We start from the raw sequence: 19,110 nt of genomic DNA on the forward strand, positions 1-19,110 counted from the left end.
TGCATAAATTAATATAATCTATAGAGTATCTCAAAAGTTTTATGAAAATTTTTGTTATACACGATCCGCCTCTTCCCCGCACCACCACGCTTCCGCAGCCGGATTCAATTCGGCAACCAACAAATGCGCAGCCCAGTGACAAAGTTCCACAGCCATATCCCATGGTTGAATGCCTCATAACATGCTATAAACTTCATTGCCATGGTGGAAGAAGCTATGAGTGTCTGCTTAGCACTCTTCCAGGAAATAGCTTCACCAGCAAGCAGGTAGATATAGTCTGATGTGGATCTCCTACTATCTTGGCATCCGGTGAAATCAGAATCAGAATAACCGATGATCTCCAACTGATCCAATCTCCTATATTTGAGCATGTAACCTTTTGTTCTCTGTAAATACCGCATGACCCGTTTGACTGCTTTCTAATGATCCATTCCCGAATTACTTAAATACCTCCTTAGCATCCCAACAATGTATGCAATATCAGGACGCATACAAACTTGAGCATACATTAGACTCCCTACAGCCGAAGCATAAGGAATCTTCTGCATTTCTTTAGTTTCAAAGTCATTCTTGGGGCATTGACTTAAACTGAACTTATCTCCCTTAGCTACAGGGGTGTCACCTGGTTTACAATCCTGCATGTCAAATCTCTTAAGTACCTTTTCGATATAGCTCTTTTGTGATAATCCAAGAATACCACGAGACCGATCTCGGTGTATCTGAATCCCTAAAATAAAAGAGGCGTCACCAAGATCTTTCATTTCAAATTTCTTTACTTGAAATCTCTTAGTTTCGTGCAATAAACCTATATCATTACTGGCAAGCAGTATGTCATCGACATATAAAACCAAAAATATATGCTTAGTCCCACTGAAGTTGTGATATATACAATCATCCACAGCGTTCATCTCAAAACCGAATGAGATGATAACTTGGTGAAATTTGTAATACCATTGACGAGATGCCTGCTTGAGTCCATAGATGGATTTCTTTAATTTGCAAACCATTTGCTTTGCATTGCCCAATACAAAGTTTTTTGGCTGCACCATATAAATTGTCTCATCAATGTCACCATTGAGAAACGCAGTCTTAACATCCATCTGATGTAACTCAAGGTCAAAATACGCCACCAAAGCCATTATGGTCCTGAACGAGTCTTTCGATGAAACCGAAGAGAAAGTCTCTTTATAATCGATGCCTTCTTTCTGTGTGAAGCCCTTAGCGACAAGACGTGCCTTGTATCTTTCCACAACGACCTTCGAATCCCTATTGGTCTTAAATATCCATTTGTAACCAATCAGTTTCGCACCTTCAGGCAATGGGACTAGATCTCATACGTCATTGTCGTTCATGGACTTGATCTCTTCATTCATGGCATCAATCCACTTTTGAGAGTTAGAACTTTCTATGGCTTGACGGAAGTTGATTGGATCATCTTCCACCACTCCAATGTCAACCTCATGTTCTTGGAGAAATACGATGTAATCGTCCGGAACTGCACTTCTCTTCTCTCTAGTAGATCTCCTTAATGGCATTGGTTCTTGAGGTTGTAGAGTTTGTTCTTCTGGAACAACTTCTTGAACTTGAACGGGAGGTTCAATGACATCGTCTGAATCCGGAGTTGCTTCTTGAACAATGTGAAGTATAAGAGCTTGATCCTGATCATTATCAATAGCAATTGGAGGAATATCAATGTATTCCTCTTCAAAGACAAAGTCCCTAACTCTTTCTCCCCCGAAAAACTCAACATCCTTAAAGAACCGGGCATTTCCCGTCTCAAAAATTGATTTAGTCATGGGATCATAAAACTTGTAACCCCTGGATCTTTCAGAATATCCAATAAAATAGCAACTGATAGTCCTTGAGTCCAGTTTCTTTTCATTTGGCCTATAAGGCCTTGCCTCAGCTGGACATCCCCAAATGTATAAGTGCTTCAAACTAGGCTTTTTGCCCATCCAAAGCTCATAAGGGGTTTTAGCAGTCGCTTTAGTTGGAACTCTGTTGAGTATATATGTTGCGGTCTTTAATGCTTCTCCCCAGAGTGATTCTGGCAAGGTAGAATGACTAATCATAATCCTCACCATATCTTTAAGCATTCTGTTTCGTCTTTTAGCAACACCATTCGTGCTAGGCGAACCCGGCATGGTGTACTGTGGGACGATACCGTATTTCTCTAAGAACTTAGCAAACGGTCCTGGACGTTGTTCACCTGATCCGTCATATCTGCTGTAGTACTCACCACCATGGTCAGATCTGACACTTTTAATCCTTTTACTGAGTTGGTTCTCAACTTCAGCTTTATAGTTCTTGAACACATCCAATGATTATGATTTCTCACGGATGAGATAAAGGTAGCCATATCGTGAAAAATGGTCTATGAACGTTATAAAATATTGTTAACCATTCCAAGAAGCCGTAGGGAATGGTCCATAAATATCTGTGTGTATAAGTTCTAAGATGTCTAAAGTCCTGTTAGCACCCAATCTCCTGATGTTTGTTTGTTTCCCCTTTATGCAATTAATGCACACATCAAAATCTATAAAGTCAAGGGGATCGAGAATCCCGTCAGACACAAGCCTCTCAATTGTCCTTTTAGAGATGTGACCTAATCTCTTGTGCCACAACGAGGCATAATTCTCACTGGTTAATTGCGCTTTACACCTTGTGTATTTACATGCAAGGATTCATTAAAAGAGGCAACTGTATCAAGCAAATATAGATTATCATAACCTGATAAAGAACCGGTACCAATCAATTTTGAATCTTGAAAAAGACTAAATATTCCATTTCCAAATGAACAACAATATCCAAATTTGTCCAAAGCAGAAATAGAAATCAAATTCCGTCTAAATGATGGTACAACGAAAGTTTCATTCAAATCCATATAAAAACCAGTTCTTAACAATAATCTAAAAGTTCTTATTGCCTCGACTTCCACCGACTTGCCGTCGCCAACATAGATGTATCTTTCACCATCACTTAGTTTTTGGCAACTCGGGCAACCCTGCATAGACACACTAATGTGAGTTGTTGCACCAGAATCTATCCACCACGTGTGTCTAGGTACCGAAGTCAAATTAACATCAGAACAAACCAAATTAAAAAGCATACCTTTCTTTGTACGCCATGCATGATAGTTGGTACATTGTTTCTTCTTATGACCTGCAACTCCACAGAAGTAACAGCCATCCTGAGTTTGTTCCTTTTGCTGTTTCTTCAGTGGTGCTGAATCCGCAACATCATTATCTTTCTTTCTCTTCTTATTCTTCTTGTCCTTAGAGGTAATGGCTAAGTGAGCACTTTCTGCCTTCTCATGCTTCAACCTTTCCTCTTCTTGGACACAATGTGAGATGAGCTCATTAAGGGACCAAGAGTCCTTTTGACAATTATAGCTCACCTTGAATTGACTGAACTGTGCCGGAAGAGAAATCAGAACCAAGTGCACTAACAAGTCTTCAGATAATTCCAACTTGAGTGCCTTCAGTTTTAAAGCAATGTGAGACATTTTCATAATGTACTCCCTGATGTTTCCTTTCCCTTTGTACCTCATTGAGATAAGGTTTGCTAAAAGTGTACTAGTTTCAGCCTTTTCATTCTTGGCAAACCTATTATCTAGATCCTCAAGGAAACCCTTAGCCATAGTAACCTTATCGGACATAGTGCCCCAAAAAGCTTCTGGAATAGCACGCTTCATAACCATCAGACTTATACAGTTTGATCGTTCCCACTTTTCCATCTCCCTCTTATCATGAGAGATACTCTTATCAGTGAGTGCATTAGGTTAATCGACTCGTAAAGCAAGGTCTAGGTCCATGACTCCGAGAACAATCAAGACATTCTCTTGTCATGCCTTAAAATTGGTGCCATTAAGCATAGGAATAGAATTTATGCTAGCAGAGATATTTGCAGCAGAACTATAAACTAAACAGAGAACAAAACAAACAAAACAAAACAAAACTCACATAAATACCATAAAAACAGAGAACAAAACAAAACAAAACTCACATAAATACCATATTATGCAAATAATGGTAGGACCCATCACAAGATACCGAGCACAACATCAATATTTAGTCTTTGGACAAAAATATTAACTTGTAAGTGGTACTCTTGGTGTAGTAATCAAACACTGATAATAAGAACATGTCGAACAATAAATCTTCCTTTGGGCCGATTTGTTGTTCACATGTAAAAATTGAATAATCATCACATGCTTATCACCACAGGTGCGTATGTAATTCGGCCAAATATTGACCTTCCTTTGGGCAGGCCAATATCCGCATGAATTACACACACACAACTGTTTAATATTCTAAATTAAATTAATTTTCACAAGAGAGATTGCTTTGGCAACATGTTGCTTCCATTAATTCATTTTAGAATATTATACACCTTAAAAATAGTACCAAAATTTGAATTTAAATAGCACCGAAATTGACCAAAAAAAACATTTTCTCATTATATACACACACACACACACACACCTTAGCCGCAGGTTACACCTGCGGCTTTATTTTCCTAACACACAGGCCCAATTGGGCCTGTGACCTTGAGTGCAGCCCGCAGGCTGCCTTAAGTTTCCATTTTGTTCTTTTTTTTTTTTGATCAGGGGCCCAGATGGGCCCTTGTTCTTTAATTTCTAATGGCTCTGGGCTTTGAGGCCCAGAGCAACAATTGCGAGCCTTGAGAAATCCAAGCGGCCAACGGCGCGGCAGACAGCCGCAGTTCTTTTACCGGTGCAGCCTATACACTTTCTGGATAGATTCAACTGATTCATATATATATATATATATATAAACTTGAATCTCCAAAAATTTTAATTCTTAATGATTCAACATGAATATGCTCTGATACCACTTGTTAGAAAAATTGTTTTAGGGTGAAAACCTTCACCAAATACCGGATCGTTCATGTTGTATCACTAAGAATTTATGATCTAAGCGGAAGCATATCCGAATCAGTCATGATGGAATCAAATCACAAGTCTTGCGGTTAGTCTTCCAAATCTACACGTAGTCCTTTGAAGTTTCCTTTGGATTCTCTTTATTCTCTCTGATGATGGGATGTCAGAAATAGAATGAAATGTACGTGTGATTTGGGGACCATAACCGTATATAAGTTAACTGCCTATTAACTTTCATTATTTCTAATTTGGCTCATCATAAAAGTAGAAATAATGATTTGGTCTCTACACATAAAATGCCCATACTTAATTAGATGCATTAAAACTCAAAATACTTAAAGTCTTATCAGATCACTTTAAATGGGCTCAACCTAATATGATAGCCTCTAACACAATAATAAACATATAAGCCCACATGGTAAATTAAAACCCAACACAAAGATGTGGAAGTGTTGTGAAACGATGATGAAAATTACTTTAACAAGTAAAACATACAAGTATAAGAATTTTGTGCATAACCCAATTAGAGTTATGATTCATTCATATTAAAATAATCCCTCATTATGATATTGCTTGGCGTTTCGTTGTTTCATTTCCAAGGATAAAAGGGATGGAAAAGTTTAAGTTTGGAGATTCTAGACTCTTTACGTATATTAGCAATGAAGTTGGCATATTAAGGTGTCCCAAGTGCTTGTTTGATTCCTAATTGTGTACCAAATTAGTTTTCAAGTCCCGAAGCACATGTTCACGTTTTCAACCTTTCGCAACCATCATGCACTTTTTATTTTATCTCCTCTGCTAGGATATTTGAAACCTCATTTGCATACGTTTTACCTTCCAACCTTGTATAAGCAAGAAAATTCGATTTCCTGCAGTGTCATTGGGGCTGTCCAGTGGCAGACATCAGTCTACAGATTCCAGGGATTCATAATGTCCTCAATTCATTAGCGGTGAGCAACTTGCAAGTTGTTTGTTGGTTTGTTGATTCATCAACACTTTCCAATTCCGGCATCTTGAGTCTGTAGAATCACTTTTTTGTTAGATACTAATATTTTTCTTAGCGACAAAGGCTTATGTTGCAATGCTAATTGAATTGCCCTCTGTCATTCCATTTCAATGTTGCCTTACTCTTTATTACAGGTCATTGCCGCGGCGGTGACAATGGTTGGAAATGAAAGACAAGTTTATCATACAGTCAATCGTTTGAGATTGCACTTACAGAATTTTGGAGGCATTTCAAGACGTTTTGAGATGATTGGCAGTATATGCTGTTGCCATATAGTTGATGACTATGCTCATCATCCCACAGAAATCCGTGCAGTTCTTCAATCAGCACGGCAGAGGTTCCCCTACAAGGCTTTGTTGGCTGTGTTTCAGCCTCATACTTACAGGTAGTCACTCTTGTAAAGTTATAACGAGGAGAGTTTCTGTGTAGAAAACTCTGCATAATTTAGCACAAGGCATGTCTTGTGAACTTAATATATCTTTTATTATTATTTTTTTTTTTGTTAAGGCGAATTTAATTTATCATAATTTCTGCAGTCGTCTAGCAGCACTAAAGGATATGACTTTGCCATTGCCCGTAGTGACGCGGACCAAGTTGCTTTAACAAGGGTACTGTTATCTTCTAACAGTGTTCTTGCATCATCCTATTGCTAGAGACCTCTAACAGTTAGATTGTTCAGGTTTATGCGTCTAGAGAAACAGACAGTTGGAATGTCAATGGAGATGAGTTATCTAATTCGATAATTGGCCCCCCATCTGAATACATTCCTTCGCTGGTAATAAAAAATTTCCTTTTTAATTTCCCTACCATTCTGACTACCAACAATGTGTAGATGATGGTTGTTGAGGAAGTGCATGACCAATTATGTGTTATGTTCTGCTATTCGTTTTATTCTTGGGGAATCCCTTTGCTCCATTGCTGATCAAATCACATTGGCATTTTCGCGGATTTGGTACGATGGGCAGGAAACATGATGAGGACTAGAAGATGACTGCTAAAGAAATAATTCAACCAGATACCTCCCGGGAGTCATTAAGATCTTGTTGATAAAGTATGTCTAGTCTATAACATAATGAAACCACCAAATTAATGATGCAAACTTTGTTACATCTTGTTCTTTGTTATAATTCAAGACATTCATGTGTCATTGTCATTTGATGCTATCATGAATCATAATAAATGACTAGCTCTCCAATGATGCAAACTTTGTTACATCTTGTTCTTTGTTATAATTCAAGACATTCATGCGTCATTGTCATTGTCATTTGATGCTATCATGAATCATAATAAATGACTAGCTCTAACATACCAAATGCATTGCAAAATGCTCTGAACATTAGTTAGTTCACGAATCTTCTATATTTTTGGTCCATGAAGCTCAAGATAAAGGATATAAATTCATTGCAATAACCATTCCATTTTCCTTCAACGATAAGTAGAACAACTAATCCTAGAGCCACCAATCTTCCAAACTAATACTAAAGAACAGAAGCCATTGTTCAGCCGATCTCAACTATGAGCAACAGACACAATCTTCAAAACTAATACTACAAAACCAAACAATCGAATAGATCAAAACAAATAACAGAAATCAAGACGGGGCAAACTTTGAAGACCCACTGTACAAAGCTTCTAACAAGCCTAGCTCAATAACACTTACGTCAATCCCTCATCAAATTTTCAAAAAAATTCTCCAAAACTGTCAACAACAAAAGTGTTATATATAAAAATAATAATAATATTTGAATCTTACCCACCAAAGAAGGAGAAGAACCCTTTCTTCTTGGGCTCTTCCTCAACCATAACAGCCTTCATACTATCCTGCTCAACCAGCCTCCAAGCCGCTTGCTCAAAAGCCAACCCAGCCAATGTCGGCGGCTTATTCAACACCAGAGGATACCCTCTGTTTGTGCTCCTTATGACCTCCGAATCCTCGGGAATCACTCCAAGCAAAGCCAACCCCAACATCTCCTGCACATCCAGCACCGACATCATATCCTCGCCCTTTATCATATCCGTCCGAACCCGGTTCACAATCATCTTTATATCCCTTATTCCGTCGCATTCCAGAAGCCCGGTGACTCTGTCGGCGTCTCTCAAGCTGGTGATATCCGGGGTGGTGACGAGGACGGCCTCGTTGGCCGGAGTAATGGCGGTGATGAAGCCGGCGTCGATGCCGGCGGGGCAATCGATGATGACGAAGTCTGGGCAGCCTTCTTGGCGGGACTTGAGGGCGTCGACGAGCCAGATTAGGGCTTTGCCGCCGAAGCCGATGGGGAGTTTCGACCTAGGTTTTGAGATGCAGAGGAGCTCGAAATTGGACCAGCGCTTGTCCCTGACGAGGGCCTGGTCGAGGCGGCAGTCGCCGTTGAGGACCTCGACGACGGTGTAGTTGACGCGGTTCTCGAGGCCGAGGAGGAGGTCGAGGTTGCGGAGGCCGACATCGGCGTCGATGGCCACGACGGAGAAGCCGAGGCGGGCGAGGGAGAGCCCGATGTTCGCGGTGGTCGTCGTCTTGCCGACGCCGCCCTTGCCGGAGGTTATGACGACCACGCGGGGGGTTTCTCCGGCCAGCTCCGGCTTCCTATTCCATTGGAGGACGGACCGTACGGCCAGGGGTTTTGGGGTAGGGAATCTTGGGGGTTTTGGGGTTTTGGGGGTGTGGAACTGGAAGTTGGTGGAAGGGAGGAATCGGAGAGAGAGCATTTTCTAGAGAGAGAAAGAGAGAGAGTTTTAGAAGTTGAAGAGGAAAAGATTCATTTTTGTGGGGGAAGTGAAGAGAGTTGGACTGTCTGTGAGTGTTCCCAGTGATAATTTTGGACTCTGCAATGGTGTTTATTTGGGAAAATTTCGGACTAATTTTAATAAATTTCCCCAAATTTTATTACTTTTATTTTTTCCCCTTCATTGGGAAAAGTCTATAAACCTGAATTTGGAGTTGGAGCCGTGGCCATGGCAAAAGGGATGGATTAATTTCAATTTTTCCACTGAATTTTAGACCTTACTCTGCTAATTTTAAAACGTAACATTTGTTTCTTTTTAATTTTAAAATTTTAATAGCATGTTTATTTATGAGGAGTGAGAAATAAAAATTAAGAATCAGAATCAACCTCATTTTTATTTATCCATTTTTATCTTAGAATAAAAGTAGGAATGTGTGAGTCTCATACCAATTTGAGGTTGAGGAATAGAATTAACACTCTCCCCACTCTCTACAGGATTGGCACTCTCAATTCTAATAGTAAATATGAATTATGATTTTGCCTCTAATTTTACTAACAAATTTGTGAATAGAAAAGTAAAAAGTAAAAAATTGAAAATGTTCTAATTTATTTTCACGTCTCTCGTATCTCTTTGCTCATTTCATCTGATATTTTCTTCTCCTCAAAACACAATATTGCATCCACAGCAACCAAGAGTATTCCTTTTCTCTTCAAGGTGAGTCAATAACATAAATCACTGTGGTTCTTTTTTATTGAATTGCAAGTTTATTTTATTTTTATTTTTTGTGTTTATTTGTTCAATCTGTGATCAAACTATGTTTTGCCCCTTGATTGCACAACATCAATTCAAAGATTCCTGAAGATCTAGACCATTACAATTTCTAATTACTAATTAATAAAATTTAGTTGTGATTAAAAAAATCTAATTATTAATCAGTTATCCTAATATTAAGATAATTAGCATAATATACAATTTTTTTTTTAAGTTCAACACACAAAAATCTACTAAAAGGGTAGGTAAGTAAATTTATAACAGTTTATTCTGATTTTGGGTGTAAGTAAACACATGAATGGGATTGGGACTGATTCTGATTCCTATAACCTAAAGTAAACAGTTTATTCTAACTCCGATTCATGTCCACTCCGATTACGGATAAGTAAACATGCCACAACAACTTTAACTATTACGTTAGTTTCGTAAACGGAATCACGACGTATCAATATGTGGAATGGAGAATACTTGTGTATACCTTCATTTTGCTTAACTCCAAAACTGCAAACATGGCATGATCAAGCGAATCAGGATCATCTGTGTCCCCAGTAAAAATTTTATATTTCGTTTCATATTAATGTGCTTCCTACTTACTAACATAAAAACCGTAAGGGCTTATTATAGTGACACCTCTTGTGTTTTATTAAAATTATAGTGACACTTCCTTAACCGAATTTAATAACAGTAACACCTGTATCTGAAACACTATTAAATTTTAGTGAGAAATGTCAAAACTACCCTTGTGTTAAATTTGTTTGCTTTCTTTTTTTTTTTATTTGATTTTTTTAATAAAAAATTGTGTTAGGATGTGTTGTAATATTTTTTAAAGACTTAACGTAAACATAGGTTAAAAAAATATGCACCCTCTCCTTTTTTTACTCTCAATACTCCCTTCTAACTACAGACGCTATATAATTTTGAAATAGTTAAATTTTCTTTCTACACACTCATATTATTCTAAAATTACCCCTAACTATTTTAATAAAATTATTAATGATAGTTTGGGTGCGTTTGGAACTCATTCCAAAATAATTTTATTTTTTGTATAAAAATGGAAATGAAAACGTTTTCACATAAATTATTTTTAAAAATGCGTTTGTGATTTTGTTTTTTGTATAAAAATAGAAATGAAAACGTTTTCACAGAAATTATTTTTGAAAATGTGTTTGTTAGTTTTATTAAGAAATTATTTTAAGTATAAAAAATCTATTAATATCTTTCTCTCTCCCTATCTGCTTGAGAGAGGAGAAAAAGAAAACAAAAAATGAAAAACAACTAAAAGTCATTTTTCATTTTTCTCTTATTTTACACTAAATTAAAAAATCATTTTTATTTTTATTTTTTATCTTTAATTGTACAAAAAGTGTTTCTCTCCCGTTTTCATTTTTTCTTTCTCAAAAATCGTGAAAAACAAAAACAACTCCGAACACAACTTTTTATTTGCACTCTCCTCATTTCTTTCTATACCCATTTTTGTACTCTTAACACCCTCTTCTGTCTTTTGTTTATATCTCTTTATTTTCTATTATTACTGTCTTTTGTTGTTGGTTTTTTTTTTTTTTTTTTTATAATGAGCAACTTTTATAAATCAAAGGCTAAAAAAAGCCAACAAAAGTCACAGCCAGAGCCGCTAATTCTCATCTTGATTTTCTTCCAAAAAAAAAAGAAAGAAGAAAAATCGTATTTTAATTTTTGTCGTAAATTTATTTGTGTAGTCTATTCGGTAATCTGAAGAAATATTATTACGTTAAATAGAAATGTCATCCTTTAAAAAAAAATCTAAATACAAAGCAAACGAAAAATAAATAAACAATTTACAATAAAAACTATAAATAATAAAAAAAGAGTAAATGAAAAACAAAAAAAACAAAAAAAAAAACAAAATGTGAGTTGGTCAGCCCTCAGATTGCATAGCAGACCAAAAAAAAAGTTTTACTGATCAGTTAAAAAAAATTAGTGCAGGAAGATATATATACAACCATGTACGCAAGTGTTTGAGCAAAAAACCGACGCCACAACCAACTCTATAGAGAAGAGACAGAATAGACCTTGGAAACCATAATCTCACGTTACAAAAAATAATAATAATAATAAAATGATTAGCTTAAAAAATGATTAGTAAACATATATAAACACAAAATGAAAAAGAATAGTAAAGAAAATTTGACATACATTCATGTAAATTTTTAGAATAGTGTTTGAAAGATAGAAATTTAGGTTTTCCTATAGATTTTTGAAATATAAATAATTTATAATTTGTCAATATCATATTAGGAGTGTGCGGAGAGAAAAAAAAACCCCTCGATCATTAATTTCCTTTTTGTAATAAAATTTAATTATATAATTAAATCTATTGTTATTTTTTGTCATTCTATTTAAGGGTGTTTTTATAATTTGAAAATTTTAATTTAAGAGAGGTGTAGAGAGTAAAAAAAGAGGTGCATATAAAACTGTCCTTAATTTTTTTTTTGTCATTAATGTTTTAAGTTTAATTTAAACTATATTTGTGTTTCAGTATTAGGATAAAATTTTCTAATTTAATTCATTCTTTTAATTAACTAATTTTCATTATAATATAGTTTGTCCTAATAATGCACCAAATATTAAACAGTTTTTTTTATTTAATATGCTAGTTTAGTGGATGGAGAACATTATTAAAACAAAGGATTTTTAGAAAAAGAAAATCGAAAAAATATTTGTTTTTAACTTTTTATTATAGTGAAAATTATAGTTATAAATGTGTAAAAATTAACTAAATTTATTTTTTGATGCTAAATAAGGGTATAAACCTCTTTTCTAATACTATGTATAACTTAGAAACATTTTTTAGTGAATAGAGGGTTATTTTTTTGGCATTTTTTAAAAATTTAATGGTCAATATTGACGGTCAACTCACGGTCAACTAACAGAACGGGTATCCGTCTATTATTTTAATTAAGGGGTGTTGACGTAATTGATTTCGGTTAGAACCATAATGAACAAATAATAATTAAGAATGATTTTAAAATAAAAAAACTTAAAATAATAAAATACTATGCGTGATTGTGAAGATTGGAACAAAAAATTTTCCAACTTGGTGCTTGTGAAGATGAGAGCTTCGTTATTGTTTTATGAGTACTTGTTGACAATTTCTCTATTGTTGCAATCTTCTTATGAGATTGGGGAGAACTCCATTTAATTGATTCAAGTTTTTAATTTAAATTGAGATGTGGCTTTATGTAAGAACTTTTTATTTTAGTAAAAAAGTTAGATATAACTGTTTTTTAGAGCTTTTTACTGTAACAAAACTTAAATTTTAAACTCGAATCGGTAAAATGAATGAGTATCGATTAGCTTAATAAAATTAAAAATTACTTGGCTTTCGAGCTTGTAATAATTAATTAAAGTGCAGAAGAGATGAATCCTTAAGGTCTTGTTACATAACTATCACTAGGTCTTTCCTGAATCTATCTAATTTTGTAACATGTTAAGTGTGAGAATTACTTTTAAACCACTGCTCAATTTTTACTGAATTAGTATCTTATAAAGACATAGCTCTACTTCTCCATATTAAATTCTCCAAATCCCTGATGCCTAAGTAATCACATATTTTTATGTTATTTGGTAGACTCAAATATTAAAATATGAAAAGGTTAATTAAAAAGCATTTTATTTTGTTTAAATGACTTGACACCTTTAGTTAGATATCATAATTGAACAGGTGATTTGAATTTAAAAATAGTGAATTTTTTTACTCTACCATACCATGAATGAGACATATATGATTTAAGAATGGAAAAAAAAAAGTGAAATCAAAGGAGTATTTATTTTCTTAGACTTGTTTTTCGTTGTCTCATGGTAATGGTAATGAACTAATGATTGCTTAATTAAAAGAAAAAAAAAAAAAAGGAGAAAAACAAAAATGCCATTCATAATAATACTACTTAGTTTATACGAGGCACAAGTCTACTAAACGCTGGATTTCATTAGGCCTGCCAAACACTACCCGAATCTCAATCCTGAACTCCTGCACTTTGATGCACCTCGTACGACACGAGAGGACTAATTATGTCTACATAAATATATAAACACCGATTTATTTAGTTTGTTTTAAGTTGTGTTTGGTACGAGAGTTTTAGGGCATGTTCTTTTGTCTAAAAAACTCAAAAAAAGATAACTCGAGTTCTAATTTTATTTAAATTCACGTTCTTTTAAGTTTTAACTGTATTCAACTTTACTCAACTTTATTCAAGTTATAACTTCAACTCAAGTTATAACTCAAATTCAACTAAAAAACTACACTCAAGTTACACTCTAAAAGAACAACCTCTTAGTTTAAATTTTTGTTTGTAAAAAGTAAAAAATAGTTCTTAAAAATTAATGTTTAGTTTAGATAATTTTGATTTAAAATTTAAATTTTAATGTGATGTTTTAAACTATAACTACTCTAAAAAATAAAATTACCTCCCACTTAATTTTAGATGGTTTACACCTCTAGTTCTGATTCTGGTTCCAGAACTATAGTTTGAAACCCAAATTAAAACCATAAATTATGATTCTAATTCTAAAATTAAAATCATCATGATTTAAATACTCGTACTAACGCAACCTTAATTTTCCTTTGTTTTACTTTCACTTTTCTTTTTTAGGAAGAGGAATATTTCAGCAAATTTAAATCAATAAAAAAACTTATCCTTTAAGGAAATATATAATTAAATATTTAATAAATACATCAATACTCTCTTAAGTATTTAATGTATGATAAAAAAACCAAGACGGCAGTGCCATTGCGGTTGAGCAAATGCTTCCCGAAGCAAAGTTGCAATATGACCCACGTAATCTGGAAAATTTATAGTAAAGTCCTTCTATGTAGTATAAAGACCATAAATAGACACTGATTCAATACAAACCCTTTACATGGCCCACTTAACATGGGAATTGTTTTTAACCACAATCTCTTAAATGTCATTTGGATCTACAATCCAAGCCGTTGAATAGACCTTCCAACCGATCGGAATCAAAAGAAATTCCAATCGAGTGGAGCTGGGCCCCACTTAATTAACCCAATCCATCACAAAAACTGGTGCCACGTTTCATGATATCAGAAGCGAAACGGTTCCCAAATTGGAACCAAAGACGCACAAGAAAGTCAGATATTCTAGATTTACCCTTTAGATCAACCCCACCCAGCGTCCACCACGTGTACTGATGCTATTCGTGCCTTACACGATTACCCCTTCCCTCTCTTATGTAATCGGTTATTCCCCCCTCTCTCTCTCTCTTTCTCTCTCTCTCTCTCTCTTGAAATTTTCACTTTCTACTCCCACACAACCACGTTTCTCTCGATCCAAACACTCTGAATTCCAGACCCTCATCCAGTACTCCCCTTTCTTCCTCAACGGATAACGCAGAAATCTGGAGGGCCTTTCCTCTTCCTATCATTGCAGCCAGGTTCGTGCTTTCAATTTTTTTATTTTTTTATTTTTTTATTTTTATAGTTTCTAATTTTATCAGTATGAATTTGATCTCAATTACTGTTCTCTCTTTTCGATTTGCGTTTTCGGGATTGTTCGGTGATTGGATCTGGTGCTAATTTCGTTATAGAACTAGTTTATACTGTTATATAATTGTGTTCTGCATCTGGATTTGGATCACGTACGTACAGATATGGGTACGTGCTGAATTACTGTGTTTGTTTCAATCTCTCTTATGGATCTTCTTTCAGAGATATGGACTAATTTGATGTAGGATTTCCTTCTGTTTGGTGGACGAAAAAATTGATGTAAGATTGAGAATTCGCATAATTCTTATTCGACCAATTAGTATTTTGGCCCAATTATACGAAATATAAGAAGATTGGATGTCAATTTATTATTTTTATAATATTTCGGTGAGGAAATAAAATATTGGTGAATCTTGCTTAGTTAGGTTGCTCTTTTTTACTATTTAGGTTGAGGATTTTGTTAACTTTAGACTTTTTATCTATGAATTTCTTTTTAATTTTTTGAAATTGTTGTTGATTTGATTCCTGCTAGAGATTTCGAATCTAATTATGCGTTATATGGGCTGGAATTTTTAGCTGTTATGTTGGATTGATGTTATCGTCTCTTGATTTGGTTTCTTATATAATTTCTTGTCGATTAGAGAATACCTTAAATTGCTTAATGGCATTCGATTTCGTTCCGTCGGCAATCCTCGTTGAAATAAATTAAATGATGATACCCCAGTTAAGAGCTAGGTGAAAACTCCTTTGTTGACACTTTAATTTTGTTTCATGTGTGTTGTTGTTTTAAACCATGTCAGAGTTGGGTTACTCTGTTACTTATCGTATTTTCCGTCTTTTTTCCCTTATTTTTGAATTATTGCGGAACATCGTTTTAGCTTTATAGTGACATGTTGAGTTTTTTTAATTCCTCTGCAGTAGGGAAGGCCATGTGAGCTGTTTGAAACAGGTTCTAGTTGTGGCTTTACAACTTTTATTAGCATTGCTGTTCATTTGGCTTCCTTAACATGGGTAAATGCAAGGGTTGTGGAAAATTAGGAAGAATGGTGCCAAGGGGTGGATCTGTTAGTGCTTATCTGTTTGCTCTTCTGCTATCTCCTGTTGTTTCTGTCTGGGATTGCGTTGTTCGTAAGATGAGGTACTCCTTCAGACCTGAGTGGGTGTAGTTGTCGGAATTACAACATTATATTAGTTTTCAATAAGGTAATTATTTGAATTTACTTAGTGCTATAGGAAAAAAAGAAGGAAACAAAGTTATAGGGTTATGTATACACTTTGGAGGAATTCTCTTTAAGTAAAGAAGTTGATTAAATCCAACTTAGTAGTTAGAGATTGTTAGTCTGATGGATAACGTGGCATGTAATAAAGCGCAACCTGTTGTGAGAAAAGTGAAAAAGAAGCAGGTGAAAGACGAGTTAGATCGTCAAAAACAGGCCGAGAAAAAGAAGAGGCGCCTGGAGAAAGCCCTGGCTACTTCCGCAGCCATCATTTCTGAACTCGAAAAGAAGAAGCAGAAAAAGAAAGAAGAACAGCAGAGGCTCGATGAAGAGGGTGCTGCAATTGCCGAAGCTGTTGCTCTGCATGTCCTGATTGGTGAAGACTCAGAAGAGTCGTGTGAGATTGTGCTAAACAAAGAAGAGGGATTTAACCCTTGGGATTGCTCTAGCAGCATTGATCTTTTCGTGGGTGGAAGGAGAACAGGCTTGCCTTGTCAGGATTCTTCCATGTGTTCACTTGAAGGGATTGGATGGGTCTCCAATGGTTACAGATCAGGATGCAAATGGGGTGGCTTGGGAAACGGTGAATGGTCATTTTCATCCGGGATCTATGAAAGGGATCTTCATGGGCCGTATCTCGACAAAGATGAATGGGAAACTACAGGGTTCTCTGCTGCTGGTCTCATTGCAGCACAGGCTGTTTCATCTCTTCAAATAGCAGAGGATGCGCATGAAGACACAATCGTGCTCAACGGAATGCTAAGACGGTAGATGGCGAGGTTGCAGTCGTTTTATCTAGTCGCTGAGGGAGCGTTGGTCATATTATCTTATGATGTTGTGTATATACTTTTCGTGAATGTGCTTTTGTGGTTTTGTTGTATACACACACACATATATATATATATATTGCTTCTGTTTGAACAATGTTTGTAGTAGTCTCTTCATGTTGATAGAGGCTGCTACTTTTTCTGGCGTTGATCTTGGCGACTTGAGACATCAGTTGACCCATCTTGGTATCTTGCCAATAATTTCCTTAATTAACAGACTTCTGACAGAATAATTTATATCTAATCCTTAATGCCTGGTTGTATCTTGAATTGCGCTAATTTTTCATTTGTAAATTTAAAGTTTTATTTATTTCACTGATTTGAATTTTGTTATAATAAAAAGTTCTTAGAAACAGTTAAATTTAATTTTTTTTGTTACAGTAAAAAATTTTCACATAAAGTTACATCTCAACTCAAATTAAAAATTTAAATTAATGAATTAAACGGTGTTAAGTATTTTTGTATCTATACTATGGTTAATGGAGAAGAAAAGAGATCTGCGGCTGTCCAACTTTCTGACATGCTTAGTTTGGTTTACCATATGCAGCTTTCTTTTATAGTATTTATGGGCAAGTCCCTTTGAAATTGAAACTCGGAAAAGGTTTTTACTAGTATAGTCAATAACGAAATACCAGATAATAATTAGTGTTATTATATACCTCAATTTCCAATTACTTAGCGGTCTTGAGTAATACCTTTTTATAATTAAGCTAAGCTTCGGCCACTAGAGGATCATTTGTGCTTATTTTAGAAAAAGTAATTTTATGATGAGGTATAATTCCGAACCATCGTTAATGGCGTATATTCTTTTAATTAGAAGGATCGACTTTCTTTAAGAAAAAAAAAAAATTATAACAATTTACTATAACTAAAAATCTTGCAATTCAAAATTGTAGTCTGTCGGAACATATATCATTTATCCTGCCACAATTCTCTATTTCAAATTAGGGTGGGCAAATTTGCTTGTTTCATATCATATTAGTATGAATGACACATGATTATATATACTTAAAGAGACCCAATATTTACTATTTACATACTCACATTTTACTGTTTTTTGTACAGTAACATTTCTGAAATTTCGTTTATGCCCCTTGTCCTTTGAGTGTGAATTGTCAATTTTGCTCTTTTTTGCTTCTCTTTTTCCCTTCTCTTTTTCCCTTCTCTGTGCATGACCTTTTGCGTCTTTTAATCTAGGATTGTTACGTGTCGACGTCTGGCTGTCCGAAAAAAAAAGTGGTGGGATCCACCACTGTGAAGTCGCTCTCTTCCCTCGCTGAACGCGCTTCTTTTGCGCGTGTTTTTCATGCGCGAATCACAGCTGTCGACTTTTTGATCGGATGGTTTTAAACCATTTCCGGTTTATTTTTTAAATTTTTATTATTTATTATAGTTATTTACTATTTTAAATTGATTTGGAGTTCAATTTTATCCGTTTTACCACCGTTTTGTGCTAAATTTTTATATTACTTAAATAAAAATACCATGAATAATACAATAAAATTAAATAAAAATACGTATACTAAAGGAAAGGAAATGTACACTGTTTACACACTCACAATTTAGTATTCATTGTGTAGTGACATTCCTAAAATTCCGCTTCTATCCCTTGTCTTTTGAGTGTGAATTGTCAATTTGACCATTTTTTTTTCTTTTCCCTTCCATGTGCATAGGCTTTTGCGTCTTTCGTTCTAAGATTGTCACGTGTCGACGCCCGACTAGCTAAAAGAAAAAGTGGCAGGGCCCACCACTGCAAAGCTACCCTCTTCCTCCCGTTGAACGTGCTTCTCTTGTATGTAACATTCCCAAAATTCTACTTATGTCCCTTGTCCTTTGAGTGTGAATTGTCAATTTTACTATTTTTTTTCCTTCTCTTTTGCCTTCCATGTGCATGGGCTTTTGCGTCTTTCATTCTAAGATTGCCACGTGTCGACGCTTGGCTGGCCGAAAGAAAAAGTGGTGGAACCCACCACTGCAAAGCTGCCCTCTTCCTCCCATTGAATGCGCTTCTCTTGTACGTGCTTTTCACGTGCGAATCAAAGTTGTCAAAATTTTTGATCGGACAGTTTCAAACAATTTCCGGTTTATTTGTTAATTTTTATTCTTTATTATAGTTATTTATTATTTTATATTGATTTAGAGTTCAATTTTGTCTATTTTACCACTGTATAAAATTTTTT

At 35.1% G+C, this 19,110-nt stretch overlaps 3 protein-coding genes across 3 annotated transcripts in view; 2 read left to right on the forward strand and 1 right to left on the reverse strand.

Moving 5' to 3' along the window:
• LOC112093423 (UDP-N-acetylmuramate--L-alanine ligase-like) overlaps positions 1-6,831 on the forward strand; it is a 12,355-nt gene extending 5,524 nt beyond the window's left edge. The window contains 6 exon segments of the mRNA XM_024171791.1: positions 5,779-5,853; positions 6,044-6,294; positions 6,446-6,467; positions 6,470-6,517; positions 6,589-6,684; positions 6,742-6,831. Coding sequence (XP_024027559.1) covers positions 5,779-5,853; positions 6,044-6,294; positions 6,446-6,467; positions 6,470-6,517; positions 6,589-6,684; positions 6,742-6,831 — 582 coding nt within the window.
• A 453-nt stretch (positions 6,832-7,284) lies between these two features.
• On the reverse strand, positions 7,285-8,753 carry LOC21397385 (putative septum site-determining protein minD homolog, chloroplastic). The gene has a single exon (XM_010107446.2). The coding sequence runs from the start codon at positions 8,613-8,615 to the stop codon at positions 7,659-7,661; it is 957 nt and encodes a 318-aa protein (XP_010105748.1). The 5' UTR covers positions 8,616-8,753; the 3' UTR covers positions 7,285-7,658.
• Positions 8,754-14,649: 5,896 nt separating this feature from the next.
• LOC21397386 lies at positions 14,650-17,167 on the forward strand. The gene is made up of 2 exons (XM_010107447.2): positions 14,650-14,834; positions 15,805-17,167. The coding sequence occupies exon 2, from the start codon at positions 16,230-16,232 to the stop codon at positions 16,872-16,874; it is 645 nt and encodes a 214-aa protein (XP_010105749.1). The 5' UTR covers positions 14,650-14,834; positions 15,805-16,229; the 3' UTR covers positions 16,875-17,167.
• The last annotated feature ends 1,943 nt before the right edge of the window (positions 17,168-19,110 follow it).

Source organism: Morus notabilis, unplaced genomic scaffold, assembly GCF_000414095.1.
Source record: "Morus notabilis unplaced genomic scaffold, ASM41409v2 Scaffold1094, whole genome shotgun sequence".
NCBI classification, from domain to species: Eukaryota; Viridiplantae; Streptophyta; class Magnoliopsida; order Rosales; family Moraceae; genus Morus; species Morus notabilis.

Coding starts and splice junctions, on each gene's coding strand:
- LOC21397385 (XM_010107446.2), bottom strand. CDS start 8,615: ATGCTCTCTCTCCGATTCCTCCCTTCCACCAACTTCCAGTTCCACACC.
- LOC21397386 (XM_010107447.2), top strand. CDS start 16,230: ATGGATAACGTGGCATGTAATAAAGCGCAACCTGTTGTGAGAAAAGTG.